The 14,642-nt window shown below is 35.0% G+C and overlaps 4 protein-coding genes across 5 annotated transcripts; 3 read left to right on the plus strand and 1 right to left on the minus strand.

Moving 5' to 3' along the window:
• Positions 1–2,576: 2,576 nt before the first annotated feature.
• LOC123195597 (alkane hydroxylase MAH1-like) lies at positions 2,577–4,560 on the plus strand. The gene has a single exon (XM_044609395.1). The coding sequence runs from the start codon at positions 2,613–2,615 to the stop codon at positions 4,158–4,160; it is 1,548 nt and encodes a 515-aa protein (XP_044465330.1). The 5' UTR covers positions 2,577–2,612; the 3' UTR covers positions 4,161–4,560.
• Positions 4,561–4,631: 71 nt separating this feature from the next.
• LOC123195596 (putative pentatricopeptide repeat-containing protein At3g01580) lies at positions 4,632–7,690 on the plus strand. Of its 2 annotated transcripts, XM_044609394.1 has the most exons (2): positions 4,632–5,745; positions 5,878–7,690. In XM_044609394.1, the coding sequence occupies exons 1-2, from the start codon at positions 4,716–4,718 to the stop codon at positions 6,852–6,854; spliced, it is 2,007 nt and encodes a 668-aa protein (XP_044465329.1). In that variant the 5' UTR covers positions 4,632–4,715; the 3' UTR covers positions 6,855–7,690. The 2 variants fall into 2 exon arrangements, with proteins under 2 accessions (XP_044465329.1, XP_044465328.1); XM_044609393.1 differs by having other exon boundaries at positions 4,632–7,690.
• A 1,575-nt stretch (positions 7,691–9,265) lies between these two features.
• LOC123196726 (putative glucose-6-phosphate 1-epimerase) lies at positions 9,266–13,001 on the plus strand. The gene is made up of 9 exons (XM_044610824.1): positions 9,266–9,425; positions 9,676–9,822; positions 10,439–10,513; positions 11,088–11,144; positions 11,224–11,381; positions 11,469–11,600; positions 11,843–11,945; positions 12,295–12,394; positions 12,524–13,001. Exons 2-9 carry the CDS (start codon positions 9,745–9,747, stop codon positions 12,739–12,741), a joined length of 921 nt encoding a protein of 306 aa, XP_044466759.1. The 5' UTR covers positions 9,266–9,425; positions 9,676–9,744; the 3' UTR covers positions 12,742–13,001.
• Positions 13,002–13,079: 78 nt separating this feature from the next.
• Positions 13,080–14,228, minus strand: LOC123196727 (chalcone isomerase-like protein 1). The gene is made up of 4 exons (XM_044610825.1): positions 13,914–14,228; positions 13,592–13,835; positions 13,427–13,518; positions 13,080–13,333 (listed from the first exon to the last, which is right to left on the minus strand). The coding sequence occupies exons 1-4, from the start codon at positions 14,155–14,157 to the stop codon at positions 13,200–13,202; spliced, it is 714 nt and encodes a 237-aa protein (XP_044466760.1). The 5' UTR covers positions 14,158–14,228; the 3' UTR covers positions 13,080–13,199.
• Between the last annotated feature and the right edge of the window lie 414 nt (positions 14,229–14,642).

Here is a 14,642-nt window from a genome sequence, read left to right on the forward strand (position 1 = left end):
CCGAAGCAACCTCTCCTTCCGGCGATCTCTTTCCTCCCATTTGGAGGTCCGATAGGCGCCCGGAGACGTCGTGGGAGACGAAGAACTTCGTCTTCCCAAAGGTTTTCTTCTGGGAAGACGAAGAACTTCATCTTCCCGACGAAGTTCTTCGTCTCCCACGGCGTCTCCGGGCTCCTATCGGACCTCCAAATGGGAGAAAAGAGATCGCCGGAAGGAGAGGTTGCTTCAGGAGGGAGCGGCCGTCGACAACGAAGCCGGAGAGGTCGCCGAAGATTTCAAAACCAAACCCTAGGGTGAAATTGTGATTTTTTAAAACTTAAGGTGGGGGAAAATTTTAGTTTTTAAAGTTTAGGGGGGCAAAATTAGATTCTATTTTAGTTTATTTTTAATATTATAGCCAAAATGACGATTTTACCCCTACCACCATTAGGGTTTGGTTAAATTTAACCGGTCATGGGTGGGTGTTTGGTGTTTCCATAGTTAAAGGGGAGACTTTTGAGAAAACGCTAAACCTTGGGTGGGAAATAGTCGTTTGGCCTAAATATATTAATAAAATAAACGGTATAACCAACATTTTATGAAATTAATAAAATTATGTATACCTATTTTTGATACACAATTTGTATACACAGATGAAGTGTTATCATGTGATTAGATATTTCGTTATCATATGATAAGACATATTTTAAAATCAACTAATTACATGATAACACATCACTATGTATATGAATTATGTATCAAAAATAGGTATATATAATATTACTCTCATGAAATATAACAATACAATTAAGAAAAGACAGAGCTCTCTTGATTCAATTAAATACGTCTACCATTCTTACCATAAATCTCCACCTTTGAAATTTTTTTATTTTTTGTCTATTTTTTAGTCAAATTAATCTCCAAAACAAATTATAAGGTTATTAATAACTGATTTATTCGAATTTTTTAGTGTTTAGTGTGGTTATTTTAATTTTAATTTATATTTTTAATAATAAAAGTCTTGTCAATGAATGCTCTCCATCATTAGATCTCTCTAACAACGAGATGTATTTTTAAAGATAATGTTTCCCTTTATAGTGTCGGGTGTTTTCTTTTTTCCTTTTTTAAATTGATCATTTACTTGGAATGATAAGATTAATTTCATCTAGTTCAGTGCTATAAATGCAACAATGTAAATGTGTAGCACTTGCCAAATGTGGCATGGTACAAATCAGTTGAGAATCCTATCTTACCAAATATACTTTATGCCCGTTTAGTTGAACTAATATATCATCAATAAAATTATACGTATATATATATTTTTATATATTTTAAATATATATAAAATATATTATCATGTGATTAAATAATTCTAAATTAAAAATAAATAAATATTCAATCAAAGATAAATAAATACTCAATCATAAAATAACTCATTATTTATATATCCAAATTATATACTAAAAATATATATATATAGTATTACTCATTTATTATTTAATAAAAAAATTTAAATGTTAAAGAATATATGGGTTATTTGATTTTAACTCAAGAAGAACTTATAACATATTTAAAATGTTTATAATTTATTACAACCCTTTTCCATAAAAATCATCGGTGATGGGTCTTTCTCCCTTAAAATATCCTTGTTTCAACAGATAAATATATTGTATTATAATTGTAAAGAGATACTCTACTCAATTTATCAAATGTTATTGAACCCAAATAAAGGTTCAGTAGCCCAAAAATCATATACCGTTTATTTATATCATAACTTGTTAAGTATATTAAATTTATTATTCTTATTGATCACTTTAAACTCATTCATAAATTGTTATTAAACTATTTAATTATACGGTTTTATTACACCATAATCATAATTAATAATACCCATACGGAAATGAATTTTGAACAGGCATGGCATGCATGAATATGGATAAAGATGAAGCATTGCCGTCCTAGGATGCATCTTATTAACATATCTTAATTCATGGATAAAATTTTATCATGCTAATCATCATACATTATATATGTTGATGCTGGCTTGTCCCATTACGTACAATGACTAGTTGTAACATAAGTTCTTCTTCTTGAGTTAACAAAAGCAAGCTCAACAATTCATTTACTGATTGTCACATGCATAGTTTTATTTTAATATATATATATATATATATATATATATATATATATATATATATATATATATATATATATATATATATAACATAAATGCATATACTATTTTTATGTAAACAATGACTGAACCAAACATTATTCATTAATTAATATGAAATAATAATGTTTTATAAGAAATTGACCTAAATGGGTTGGCCATTTATTTGATTTAACATATGATTAATTAAATGAAAACCTAATTTTTTATACGAACAAGTAAACAACTATCCTTAAAAAAAGTTCTATCTTTTGTACTGAATTTTTGTTGCCTAATGTGGTAAAATTAATGGCATAAAAACCTAATTTTGATCTTATTCATAAAATTAATTGAATTATAATTTTATTGATATAATATAAATATGAATATATATAATTTTCACACCCTTAGACTTCAAAAATTTCAGTATAAAAACGAAATATTAGCCGGCTCTTTGAGCCATCGTCATAAACTTTCTGCAATGGCGATCATACTTGGTTACATTGACATAGGTCTAGCCTTCATATTTTTATACTTGATACTTCAACGGTGGCTCGACAGGAACGCCCCCGTCAGAAACTGGCCTGTAATCGGGATGGTGCCAGGGCTTCTTCACAACGCACGGCGTATGCACGAATTTGCCACCGACTGCCTGAGGCAAGCTGGCTGGACATATAACGTCAAAGGACCCTGGTTAGCCGGTATGGACTTCGTAATCACCAGTGATCCGATGAATATTCACTACATCTGCAGCAGAAACTTTGGCAACTATCCCAAGGGCCGTGAGTTCAATGAGATTTTCGAAGCCATGGGAGATGGCATTTTCAATGCCGACGGTGAAATGTGGAAAGTTCAGAGGAAAGTGCTGCATTCATTGATCAAGAACGAGAATTACGAGGCGGCTTTAGTTAGAACCATCAACAGAAAAGTGGAAAATGGCTTGTTCCCAATTCTTAATCATGCCTCAGAGCTGAAAACCACGTTGGATTTGCAAGAAGTGTTTCAGCGTTTCACCTTTGATAATATCTGCAAATTGGTTTTAGGGTTCGATCCGGGTTCTCTTTCTGTTGGATTTCCACCAAATGAGTATGAAAAGGCTTATAGCGAGATGGAGGAGGCGGTTTTTTACCGGCAAATCGTGCCGGAAAGTTGTTGGAAGCTGCAAAAATGGCTTCAAGTTGGAGAAGAGAAAAAGTTTCGTGTAGCTTATGAAACTTTTTATAAATTCTTGCATGACTGCATCTCGGTGAAAGGAGAAAGATTAAGCCGGCGGACAAAAGCCGATGATGAGGAGAAAAAAGAAGAATTTGACTTATTAACAGCCCTTTTGGAAGAAGAGGAAACCATAGAAGATGGATTAAAAAACAGTGGTTTCACAATGACTGATGAACTTTTAAGAGACATATCATTCAATCTGATCGGCGCCGGAAGAGACACCATAAGTTCAGGCCTCACTTGGTTTTTCTGGCTCATCGCAACTCACCCATCAGTAGAATCAAGAATTCTTGCAGAAATAACATCAAATTTTCAAAAAAAAGGGGACACTGAGAGACTCATTGGCAGTGCAGGTGAGTTGAAGAAATTCATTTATCTCCACGCCGCCTTATGTGAAACGTTAAGACTATACCCGCCAGTGCCAATCAACCACAAAACGGCGGCGGAAGCAGACGTTCTTCCCAGCGGTCATTTTGTGAAGAGAAATGAAAGGGTGTTGCTTTCGTTTTACACAATGGCCAGGATGGAGGAAATATGGGGAGAAGATTGTTTGGAATTCAAGCCAGACAGGTGGATTTCGAAGAGGGAAGGGTTTGTTCACGTTCCTTCTTATAAATTTGTAGCGTTTCATGCTGGACCCAGAAATTGTCTAGGAAAGGATCAGAGTTTCATTCAGATGAAGATGGCTGCCATTGTTATCATCAAGAATTATCATGTGCAGGTGGTGGAAGATCATCCTATCTCGACAAGTGACTCCATTGTTCTTCATATGAAGTACGGGTTAAAGGTTCGGATTTCCAAGAGAAAGACCTGATGAAGAGGACGCACGGAAATGATCCATGCAACTAAAATAAAATAAGAAGTGCCGCATGTATAATTTTTTATATAAATAATCACATATTATTATATAATTAAAAATAAAATAATATTTAATTATATAATAATATATTATTATTATTTATATATAAAATTATACCTTTAAAATTATAAATAAAATTTAAACTGTGTTGATGTGTCCAGTTTTCTATCGTTTTCCATCTCTTCAGCCTGTTTTTCCAGTTTTTGTCCCACCTCTCTTAATGGGGGGTCACTTTCCTCTGCACTCGCATCATCAACTCTTTGAGATGTTTTTGACGGTTAAAAAATGAGAAAGTGAAGGAAAGAAAAACATAATATAAGAAAAAAAAAAAAAGTATTTAGGGTAAAAATATAATTTTTATGTAATGTTAAAGACACAAGTAAAAGGGTGACAAACAAATTTTTCAAATTTAAAGGGTAAAAAATGTCATTTCGAGTGTTTTGGGCTTCTTCAAAAACCTCATAGTTATTTATTTTCTTAAAAATAAAAATAAAAATAAAAATCTGGGGCATGGAAACGGGACTTTTATTGGCAAGGCGGGAAGTGTTTGTTAGTTTGTTTAAGCTATGCCACAATGCCAAATCATTGGTACAATTACATTCGCAAATTCTCAAAACCGGCTTTGCCTATCATAGTTTTTTCGCTACAAAGCTCAATTTCTTGTATGCCAATTTTTATTCAGTCGATTGCGCACGCAAAGTGTTCGATGAAACGCCTCAGAAAACAGTCTACCTCTATAATGCCACGCTTAGGAGTTACTGTAGAGCGAATCGATGGGAGGATACTTTGTATCTCTTCAACAACATGATTTTTGGTTCTCGAGAAGAACCAGATAATTTTACCATACCCATTGTCTTAAAGGCGTGTACAGGTTTACGTGCGCTTAAGCATGGCAAGATGGTACATGGGTTTGTTTTGAAGAACGCAAATAGTGCGGTTGACATGTTTGTTGGCTCTGGGTTGATTGAGTTATACTCAAAATGTGGGCAAATGGGTTGTGCTTTGAATGTTTTTAAAGGGTTCTCCGAACCAGATACTGTTCTATGGACTTCAATGGTTACTGGGTATGAACAGAATGGGTTTCCTGAAAAAGCTGTGATGTTTTTTCATCGAATGGTGATAGCTGAGAATGTGAATCCTGATAGGGTGACACTTGTGAGCTTGATTTCTGCTTGTGCACAATTGATGAGTTTTAAGCTTGGGGGGTGTGTGCATGGTTTTGTGATTAGGCAGGGTTTTGACGTTAGTGACTTAAGTTTGTGTAACTCATTATTGAATTTATATGCGAAGATGGGGTCTACAAGAAATGCTTTTAATTTGTTTTTGAAGATGCCAGAGAAAGATGTTATATCATGGAGTTCAATGATTTCTTGCTTTGCTCAAAATGGTAATGCTGTTGAAGCCCTAAAGCTTTTCAATGACATGATTGATGAGAGATTTGAACCCAATGCAGTTACAGTCGTTAGTGCTTTACAAGCATGTGCAGCTTCTTGTAATTTAGAAGAGGGCAAGAAGATTCATGAACTGGCTGCTGAGAAAGGTTTTGAGTTTCAAGTTTCTGTCTCTACAGCTTTAATTGATATGTACATGAAATGCTTTTCACCTGATAAAGCTGTTGGTGTCTTTCATAGAATGACGAATAAAGATGTGGTCTCTTGGATTGCTTTGTTAGGTGGGTATGCTCTAAATGGAATGGCTTACAAGTCAATGGAAGTGTTCCGTGACATGCTGTCAGATGACACAGAACCTGATGCTATTGCGATGGTGAAGATTCTTGCATCCTGTTCAGAATTAGGAGTTCTTCAGCAAGCTTTCTGCCTTCATGGTTATGTAGTCAGAAAGGGATTTGACAGCAACATTTTCATTAGGGCTTCATTAATAGAGTTGTACTCAAAATGTGGGAGCCTAGCCAATGCCATAAAAATATTTGAAGGGATAAGTTATAAAGATGTTGTTATCTGGAGTGCTATGATTGCTGGTTATGGACTTCATGGGCAAGGAAGAGAAGCATTAAAAGTTTTCCATCAAATGGTCAGGAGTCCTGTTGTTAGGCCTAACAGTGTTACTTTCCTCTCAATTTTATCTGCTTGTAGTCATGCAGGTTTGGTTGAAGAGGGGATTGGGATACTTGATATGATGTTGCATGAATACCGACTGGATCTTAATTCAGAGCACTATGGGATAATAGTTGACCTTCTTGGCCGCTGGGGAGAGTTATCTAAGGCCTTGGACATTATTAACCAAATGCCAATTCCAGCTGGGGCCCATGTTTGGGGGGCCTTGCTGGGTGCATGTAGGATTCATCACAATGTCAAGATTGGGGAGGTTGCAGCAAAGAATCTGTTCCACATGGATCCTAAACATACAGGGTATTACATCCTGTTGTCAAATATATATGCTCTGGACGAGAGATGGGGTAGCGTGGCAAAGCTCAGAGCTGAAATAAAGGAGAAGGGTTTAAAGAAGACTTTTGGGCATAGTGTGGTTGAAGTTAAGAATGAAGCCCACAAATTTGTCTCAGATGATAGATTCCATCCTGAGGGCAAGCAGATTTATAAATTATTGAGATGGTTGGAGGTGAAAATGAGAGAGGAGGGTTATGCTCCTGATTCAGAACTACTGTATCCTGATGCAGAAAAGGTTTTATAATTTTGAATTATGTGTTTAAACACCTTATATCTACAATGGGAATGGCCAATGCTAACATACACTTAACATTTACCATGAGAAAAACCGATGCAAAGCTTAAGGTGTAAGATGTCTATGAGAAGTTTGTTCACTTCTCATGTTGGCCTTTATGGGATATTACCGAGAAAAGCTTCTATGCCTTTTACTTATCCAAGTTTTAGCTTCATGAAATTTTAAGTCCATTTGAGTCTTAAATTTGAAAGGATAAAGAGCAGGTGATTCCTCTGACCTAAATATGGATGGGTGACATGGATCAAAATTTGACATTTTAAAGATTTGTCATGCTTCATTAAGTGTCCGTTATGCGAAGTCTCCTCTTTATCTTAAAGCAATTTAAAGGGTTGGATGGTGGGGTGGAGTATAAAAAGTACATATGAAGATTTTTCAACCATGAGGGTCCATGTAAATAATCTGGCGGCCATTGTTATTGCTGTATGAAGAAGTAACCATGAGGCTCCAATGAACCTTGGAGGACTGCATTCTTTGTGTTATATGTTCCACCAACCAGATGAGATCAGTAACTTGACTTTTTTGTCAGCAAATTCAGGCATAACATGTCCATTGTCAAAATTCATTAGATGTCTTCATTGTGTTTCACTAGAAAAATTTTGCAGCTTGTGCTGAAGACCCTCCCATTTATACTTTTTCCCTCTCATTATGGACTAGGCACCGTCCTATACAAATTCCATGCTCCTACATTGTTTCCTTGAATTACAATAACAATTGATAATGAGGTTCCCCCAGTTGTAATCTTTTCCAGAAAGTTCATCACTATTTAAACAAATTTTGACTCTGTATATGTTCCTTTGCACAATGGGTTTTTTTTTTTCCCCCTATTTTCTGGTCTGATATTTATGAGTAGTTAATGCAATTTGTGATATCAACTTTGACAGGCAGGATCCACTAAATTTAAAAAAAAAAGAAAAAAGCAAAATAAAGAGAATAGAATCTCACCCATATTTTACTTTCCCTGTCTACTCTACCTGGTAAAATATGGCACTTGTTCATTGGATATCTTCCCACACAAAGTTTAGTCCATTTGCCATCCAAATAAATAAATCTCTGCAACTTACATTATCATATCTCTTAATTTCATTCAGGCAGTTTCTATTCTCATAGTGAACATTGATATCATCAGACTGCAACAATCTAACATGGGATTGATTTGAATAATGCAAGTTTCTTTTGATAGATAATCAAAAAGTGAGTCTTAGGCATGGTGCCTGCCTAAGTAATTGAATTTGGAATCCAAAAATTTCTTAATTTTTCTAATCCTCAAGATAAAAGAGGACCGAAAGTACTTGAACTAATTAAGCCCTCTTGTCATTTTCCTTTTCTTATTCCAATTGCGTCGATAAAAAGCAATGATTTTATTATCTTTCGCTGAACCCCTCACGTGTATAATAACAAAACCCATTCGGATTTTATGGATATCAACTTAAAATAATAATATTCTTTTCCAAATAATTGTTAAAGCAGAGAATCCAAGGAAGAAGATGAACAAGTACATTTCAGTTGGTGGTTTCCATAATCGTGGATGGACCCGTCTCCCATCTCCCCTCTCTTAGAAAACTAAATAGGATATAAAATACCATTTTGATCCAACGGCTCTCATGAATAGGTTTACAGGTTGGTCCGTTAAGGTAACGTGGCGTTGGTCCGAAGGAAAAGAGAAAGTAGACCAAACAACTATTTACCCCCCAAGTTTTAACAGACTCTTTAACATATGCATATAGTTTCAAATATTCAAACACTTGTCCATAAATTATTAAACTTAACTAAAATCATTAATTATAAGAGGTAAAATTATTATTTTATTATTAAACTCTAAAAGATCGTATTATTTTTTCTCTTTAGTTTACAAAACTAACAAATTTTTCTTATTATTAAGTTTTAAAAAATTCACCTTTTCCCCTAACATTTCTTCTTTCCCCGACAACCAAAATCTATTCTTAGCATTGGTAGACATTTCCACCATTTTCTTCTCCCATTGTCAGCGTTCCCGTAATAGAGTCATCGAATGAAAATGAACCATCTTTATTTAATAAAGAGATGAAGTTGTTTTCCTCTCCTCTTTCCATGAAGATATCGTTGTCGTCATCCTCCTTCAAGCACAAAAAGAAGCAATTGGTGAAAGTTAACTGTTAGTTAAACGAAAATCATTATAAAAAAAAGAGAAAAAAATTAAAGAGAAAAAGAAAACTTTTTAAATTTACCAAAAAGAAAATATGAGTTTTTTAAATTATGAAAGTGAAATAAAATAAAATTTTAATCTATTTAAAATATTTGTGAAATGATAATTTTATTTGTAATCGTAACAAAAAAATTCTAACAGATGTGTTTTCGAGAATTGGTTAAACCTTGGGTGGGACAAAGTTCTTTGGCCGAGAAAAAATTATATATCCGTGGGAGAAAACAAGAACTTTCCAAGAACTTAGTTGGTGGGTTGTTCTTCAAACTAGAAGCCGATAGCATTGCTTGAAGGATTATAATATATTGTTTAGAATATTGTTGTTTATATTATCAACAAACGTAAGCTCAATGTTTCATTTTGTTTGCTTTTTGTTATCTTTTTAATGTTGGTTTCATTCGCCATTTCCTGTTCCTTACTAAACTTTATTATCCGACTCTCTCTTCTGGGCTGCTGCATCGCTATCAGTGACCAGTGTTCATGTGATTTGTTGTTTATTTTATTTATTCTCATAATCTTTTATGAGTTTGCGTGTTTTGTCGTTTGTTTGTTGTGGATTTTTAATTTATAGTTGTGGTTTGTGGTGTGCAGCTGGAGTGGAGAGAAGGGAAAGTGAACCCATTTTTTAGCAGAATAACAGCAAGGTTGAGGCCTAAAACTATGCCATTGAATATAGTTCATGAGAAAGATGGATTGCCGAGAATTATCTTGACTGAGCCAGCTGGGTCATCTGCTGAGGTCTGTTTTAGCGCTTTTTTTTTTTTTTTTTGTGTAAGTTTGGTTGGTTTTAATATGATTTTTTTGTTCTATTTATTCTTTAAAAACTTTTGAGAAGGGTTTTGGGTTTCAAGGTCTGTAGATTGCTGAAATGGTTTCAGAATTTAGAAAGGGATTAGAGATATTTCTACTAATTGGTTTGAGAACTGGTAAAGTTGTATGAGAGACGGTTGATTTATGAAGAGGGGAAATATAATTTTCCTTTTCAGTAGAAAATCAAGCAATATATGTTGTGGATAAAAGGAGGCATCTTAAGAAACAACCCTTTTCTTTTGTCAAGTTATTTGATTATTGAGCTAAAATATTGCTGATAAGGCCGCAAACGAGAAACTCAAGAGGGTGGATAAGGTCCAGTTGAGTTTGTTTTCTATGTGATTCGCTTGCAAATACAATTATGAAACAATTTTTTATCAAGAAATTCAGTAGTTAATTGAAATGTATTTTACATTTGTCTTTCACTTTTCAATATGAAAATTTTTTGTCCATGTTCTATAAATTGTTTATTGGTATTGATTTGATGTAAAGTGAGAAACCTTGTGGGTTTACTAACTAATAGTTTGACTTAAAATGGTCTCAGGTGCTTTTGTATGGCGGGCAGGTTGTTTCTTGGAAGAACGAACGAAGGGAAGAACTTCTTTTTTTAAGCAGCAAGGTAATTAAGTTCTTGTTTTGTTTGTTAATAAGAAATTGTTGGTGTTAAAGTTGGCAGCTCTTGTACATTAATTCACTACATATCTTTTTAGTCCACAATTTCTGCAAGTGAAACTCCAGTTTCTTCAGCAGTGTTGTACATAACATGTGGCTAGGAGATGAAATCAACTTGCTTTCTGCAAACGGTGAATTAATGGTAAACATGATCATGAATAAGCCACTTTCATATGAGAGAACAAAAGTCAGTACTGTAGTTCTTGTCATGTGGTGTCTGGCCTAGTAAATGACTGAGAAGGAAAAATTGCACTTCGAAGCTCAACCTACTTATATTTATTTTGTTTTCTGATATAAAATTTCCTTGATTTAACTCTCTTAAAGCATGGAAAAGTTCAACCTTTCTTTTCCATTATTCATTATGATACTCTTTTTTCATAGAACAAATTAATTACTCTCCTTTGGTAGACCTCAAAGAAGTTTCCGTTGTTTGTGAAATTTACATTAACCAAAGCAATGTTTCCAAACAGAACTTCCTTTTATAGTTTAATTTACACATGGTTACTTCATCTGTTCTGTAGGCATTTTGGAAACCACCTAAAGCCATCAGGGGAGGCATACCTGTCTGCTTTCCACAGGTTGTTCTAGGGAACCTGACAGAAACTTTATGAGCTACCTTTTTTGGACTATGCTTTCTAATATATTATGCCTATGCAGTTTGGAAATCTTGGTTTACTTGAGCAACATGGATTTGCAAGGAACAGAATGTGGTCATTGGATGATGACCCTTCTCCTTTGCCTCCAGTTAACAACCAGTCATCAGTCGATCTGATATTGAAGTCAACAGAAGAGGATCTGAAGACCTGGCCACGTGGGTATGTCTGTGAATTTTCGAGAAGAATTGATGTGTAAGGGTAACTCCTCTAGTTGACAAATAAGTCTTCTTTCTTGTTATTTTGCAGCTTTGAGTTGCGTCTTCGTATTTCCCTAAGTGCTGGCAAGCTGACTTTGATCCCGCGTGTGAGAAATGTGGACAGCAAGGCCTTATCCTTCACATTTTCACTTCGTAATTACTTATCTGTATCAGACATCAGGTTTTCTCAATAAATTCAGAAGCTACTGGTTTTGTTTGCTATGGTGATGATTTGATGTTTGTATTGTTGTCATTTGCCTTTTGTGTTGTCAAAGATTCAACCTTCATGAATTTTGCTAGTGTATAATTGTGCTGATTCTATGTTGAGCTTGTAATTGCGGTATTTATTATTCTATCTGACTTCAGAGAATATTTCATTCTTCTCATTTTCAGAGGGTTTTCTTGATGCTGTTAATTTTGCAGTGAAGTGCGTGTTGAGGGCTTGGAGACACTTGATTACCTTGATAATCTGATGCATAGAGACAGGTTCACAGAGCAGGCAGATGCTATAACCTTTGATGGCGAGGTACTACTTGTTTCTTCTTCTTTTGCATTCAATCTGATTTGGAACTTGGAGTCGAAACATGTTACCAAACTCATGAACTTATGTTTGATAATGAGCTACAATTCTTGTTTTGACATTTTTCATCAGTCTAATTTCATGTTTTGATTGGAACAGTTAACTTTTGTGTATACAGCCTTTGCATTGCCATCTGTTAATAACAACATTCTGTTTTATATCCAGGTCAAATACGTCAATATATTGTCATACTCTTGTGTACTGAGTTACTAGAAATATGTATGCCAGGTCCCTTAAGCGTTTTTTTATTTTCAAGCTTTTGAATTTCTCAGGACCTGTTTTTTGTTTCCTTTAGATTGATAGAGTGTATTTGAGCACCCCAACAAAGATTGCCATTATAGACCATGAGAAGAAGAGAACCTTTGAACTGCGGAAAGATGGCATGCCAGACTCAGGTCCATAAAATTTCTCTAGTGATGTATCTTATTAGAGTTTTTCATTATATGTTTAAATTACTTTGTTGTCATGCCCCTATTTTCCTGAGATTGTACCTTAAAAATTTCTGAAAACCTCTGAATATGCAGTTGTATGGAATCCTTGGGACAAGAAGGCCAAGTCTCTGCCAGATTTGGGGGATGAGGATTATAAAACCATGTTATGTGTGGATTCTGCTGCAATTGAAACTCCAATCATCTTGAAACCCTTTGAAGAGTGGAAGGGTCGTCAAGAACTCTCTACTGTGTCATCGAGTTATTGCAGTGGGCAGTTGGATCCACGGAGGGTTCTTCATGGCTTTCACTGAGCTAATATCCTCGGAGACTAGACGGAAGATTCCTTGTAATTTACAAGTTTTCTTATTTCATATAACTACATGCATACATACTGCTTGTCCATGTATCATCTATGATTTGGTATCTAAGCTAGCTGTGTGTAGTAGCTTGCAACATCATTTGAAGTTTTACAGGGTTAAGCAACATAAATATTAACAGTGTTGCCCCAATTATCTGTATTGAAACATTGTTGTATGAATTAGTTTCCAGAAAGAAAACTTTTAGTTCTGAATTTTATGATTTCCATATTCAACAAATGCATGATGCTTGCATACACAAAAAAGAAATGGGAATTAACAAACAATGCGAATTTATTACAGAAAGCAGTCATATGCTCATCACTGTCCTTTTATTCAGTAATTGCTCAGTTACAGAGAAATGGACTTGGGATCTTATTCCCTTCAATTCTAGGATCCATTTCAGTTTTTAATTAGAAGAGAGAAAGCATGAAAGCTCCAAATTTTTCTTTGGCCTCTTTGTCCAGAGGATTGTCTCCCAGATACATGTTAATGTATGCCCTGCAGAGTAGTTCACTCTCAATCCTGCTCACAAGCTTACCTTTCACTGCATCCACACAACAAATATAGTTAAATTTCTGTAAAGTATAATTAGTAACATAAATTTTTAACAGTAATCATTTTAATCTTTGTATCCAACCTCTGTTTTCAATAATGTGTCCAGGAAGACGAGAGACCTCAAATACAGAGCCAGCTGATAGCTTGACGTCATCCGTTGTTTGACCCACCAGCCTATCATCAACACAAAAAAGTCAGATTTTAAGGGGAAATCTCGCTATATCTATGTAAAAATATGCTGTATTACTTGTTGGCTAGCTCATCATTCTTCTTCCCACCATTGAGTTTCTTTACGGATGCTCCAAGAGCTTCATCAAAGTTCTTTCTTACCATGTTCATGGTGAGGTAAGCAAATACAATTACCAGCCTCACAGTCATCCCCATATCACTATCAATCACCACATTATACATTTCCTCTGTGGGTATCGCTGGGGCTCTGCCGATCTTTGACTTAAGAACATCTTTCAGTTTCTCGTTGTCCACATATATCCCTGCAAGTTGAAGTGCTTATCATAATGATTCCGTAATATTTGAAGTAGATAAAAAGACATTTGATGGAAAAATTATACCGAAGCCATGAATCTTGATGCCAATGCCAAGCATGGATTTTTTTCTCAAACCAACACAACTCAGCTGCTTCCCATCATCCAGCTTAACGGGAAAGGAAACCCCAGTTTTGGGTTCAATCTCCATTGCCACCTCCTCCTCTATTGCCTTGGCTTCATTCTCACAATTCACCTCTTCTTTGCCCAAATTCTCATCAACTGCTAGCCTCTGAGTCTCGCCAATCACATCCTCAGCTGTGGTTGCCATTCTTCAAAATTAAAAAAGGGTAAAGAAAGTGAATGTTTTTTATGCAACTTTATGATAAAGCATGACCTCATATAGGGAACGACGACAAAGAGCATTAAATTGACAATTTGTTATATGTCTGTGTCATTCATCTACCTGGATAATATTAATTTCTACGGAGTGCAAAACTTCCCCCGATTCAACTAATTTCTACGGAGCCAAACAATAAAGGGAGAATTATGAACTCATATAAAAAAGTCTGTCCTAAGATAGAAAAAAATGTTCACAGCATTATTGAAAAGAAAGAGAGGCCTGAACTGCTCAGTCAGGTTGCAGCAGTGCAGCCCACACACATACAGCAACATTGGTCAACGTCCAGCCGAATCATTTTGGGATTCGCCAACCAACTTCTAACCGAAACAATAACCATGGGCCAACTAGCCGAAGTGACAACGAAGTTCTAGAATGTGTTAGAAGATTTTTATAGGCGTGTTGAATTTTATTGT

The sequence above is a fragment of the Mangifera indica genome, chromosome 14 (genome assembly GCF_011075055.1).
Source record: "Mangifera indica cultivar Alphonso chromosome 14, CATAS_Mindica_2.1, whole genome shotgun sequence".
Classification (NCBI taxonomy): domain Eukaryota; kingdom Viridiplantae; phylum Streptophyta; class Magnoliopsida; order Sapindales; family Anacardiaceae; genus Mangifera; species Mangifera indica.

Bases quoted from the DNA above. Each gene is read 5' to 3' on its own strand.
- LOC123195597 (XM_044609395.1), top strand. From the start codon at position 2,613: ATGGCGATCATACTTGGTTACATTGACATAGGTCTAGCCTTCATATTT.
- LOC123195596 (XM_044609393.1), top strand. From the start codon at position 4,716: ATGGAAACGGGACTTTTATTGGCAAGGCGGGAAGTGTTTGTTAGTTTG.
- LOC123196726 (XM_044610824.1), top strand. From the start codon at position 9,745: ATGCCATTGAATATAGTTCATGAGAAAGATGGATTGCCGAGAATTATC. The intron at 11,145-11,223 runs GTTGTTCTAGGG...ATGCCTATGCAG, and splicing joins TACCTGTCTGCTTTCCACAG to TTTGGAAATCTTGGTTTACT. The intron at 11,601-11,842 runs GTTTTCTCAATA...TTAATTTTGCAG, and splicing joins TTATCTGTATCAGACATCAG to TGAAGTGCGTGTTGAGGGCT.
- LOC123196727 (XM_044610825.1), bottom strand. From the start codon at position 14,157: ATGGCAACCACAGCTGAGGATGTGATTGGCGAGACTCAGAGGCTAGCA. The intron at 13,519-13,591 runs GTAATACAGCAT...TGTTGATGATAG, and splicing joins AATGATGAGCTAGCCAACAA to GCTGGTGGGTCAAACAACGG. The intron at 13,334-13,426 runs GTTGGATACAAA...GTGTGGATGCAG, and splicing joins ACACATTATTGAAAACAGAG to TGAAAGGTAAGCTTGTGAGC.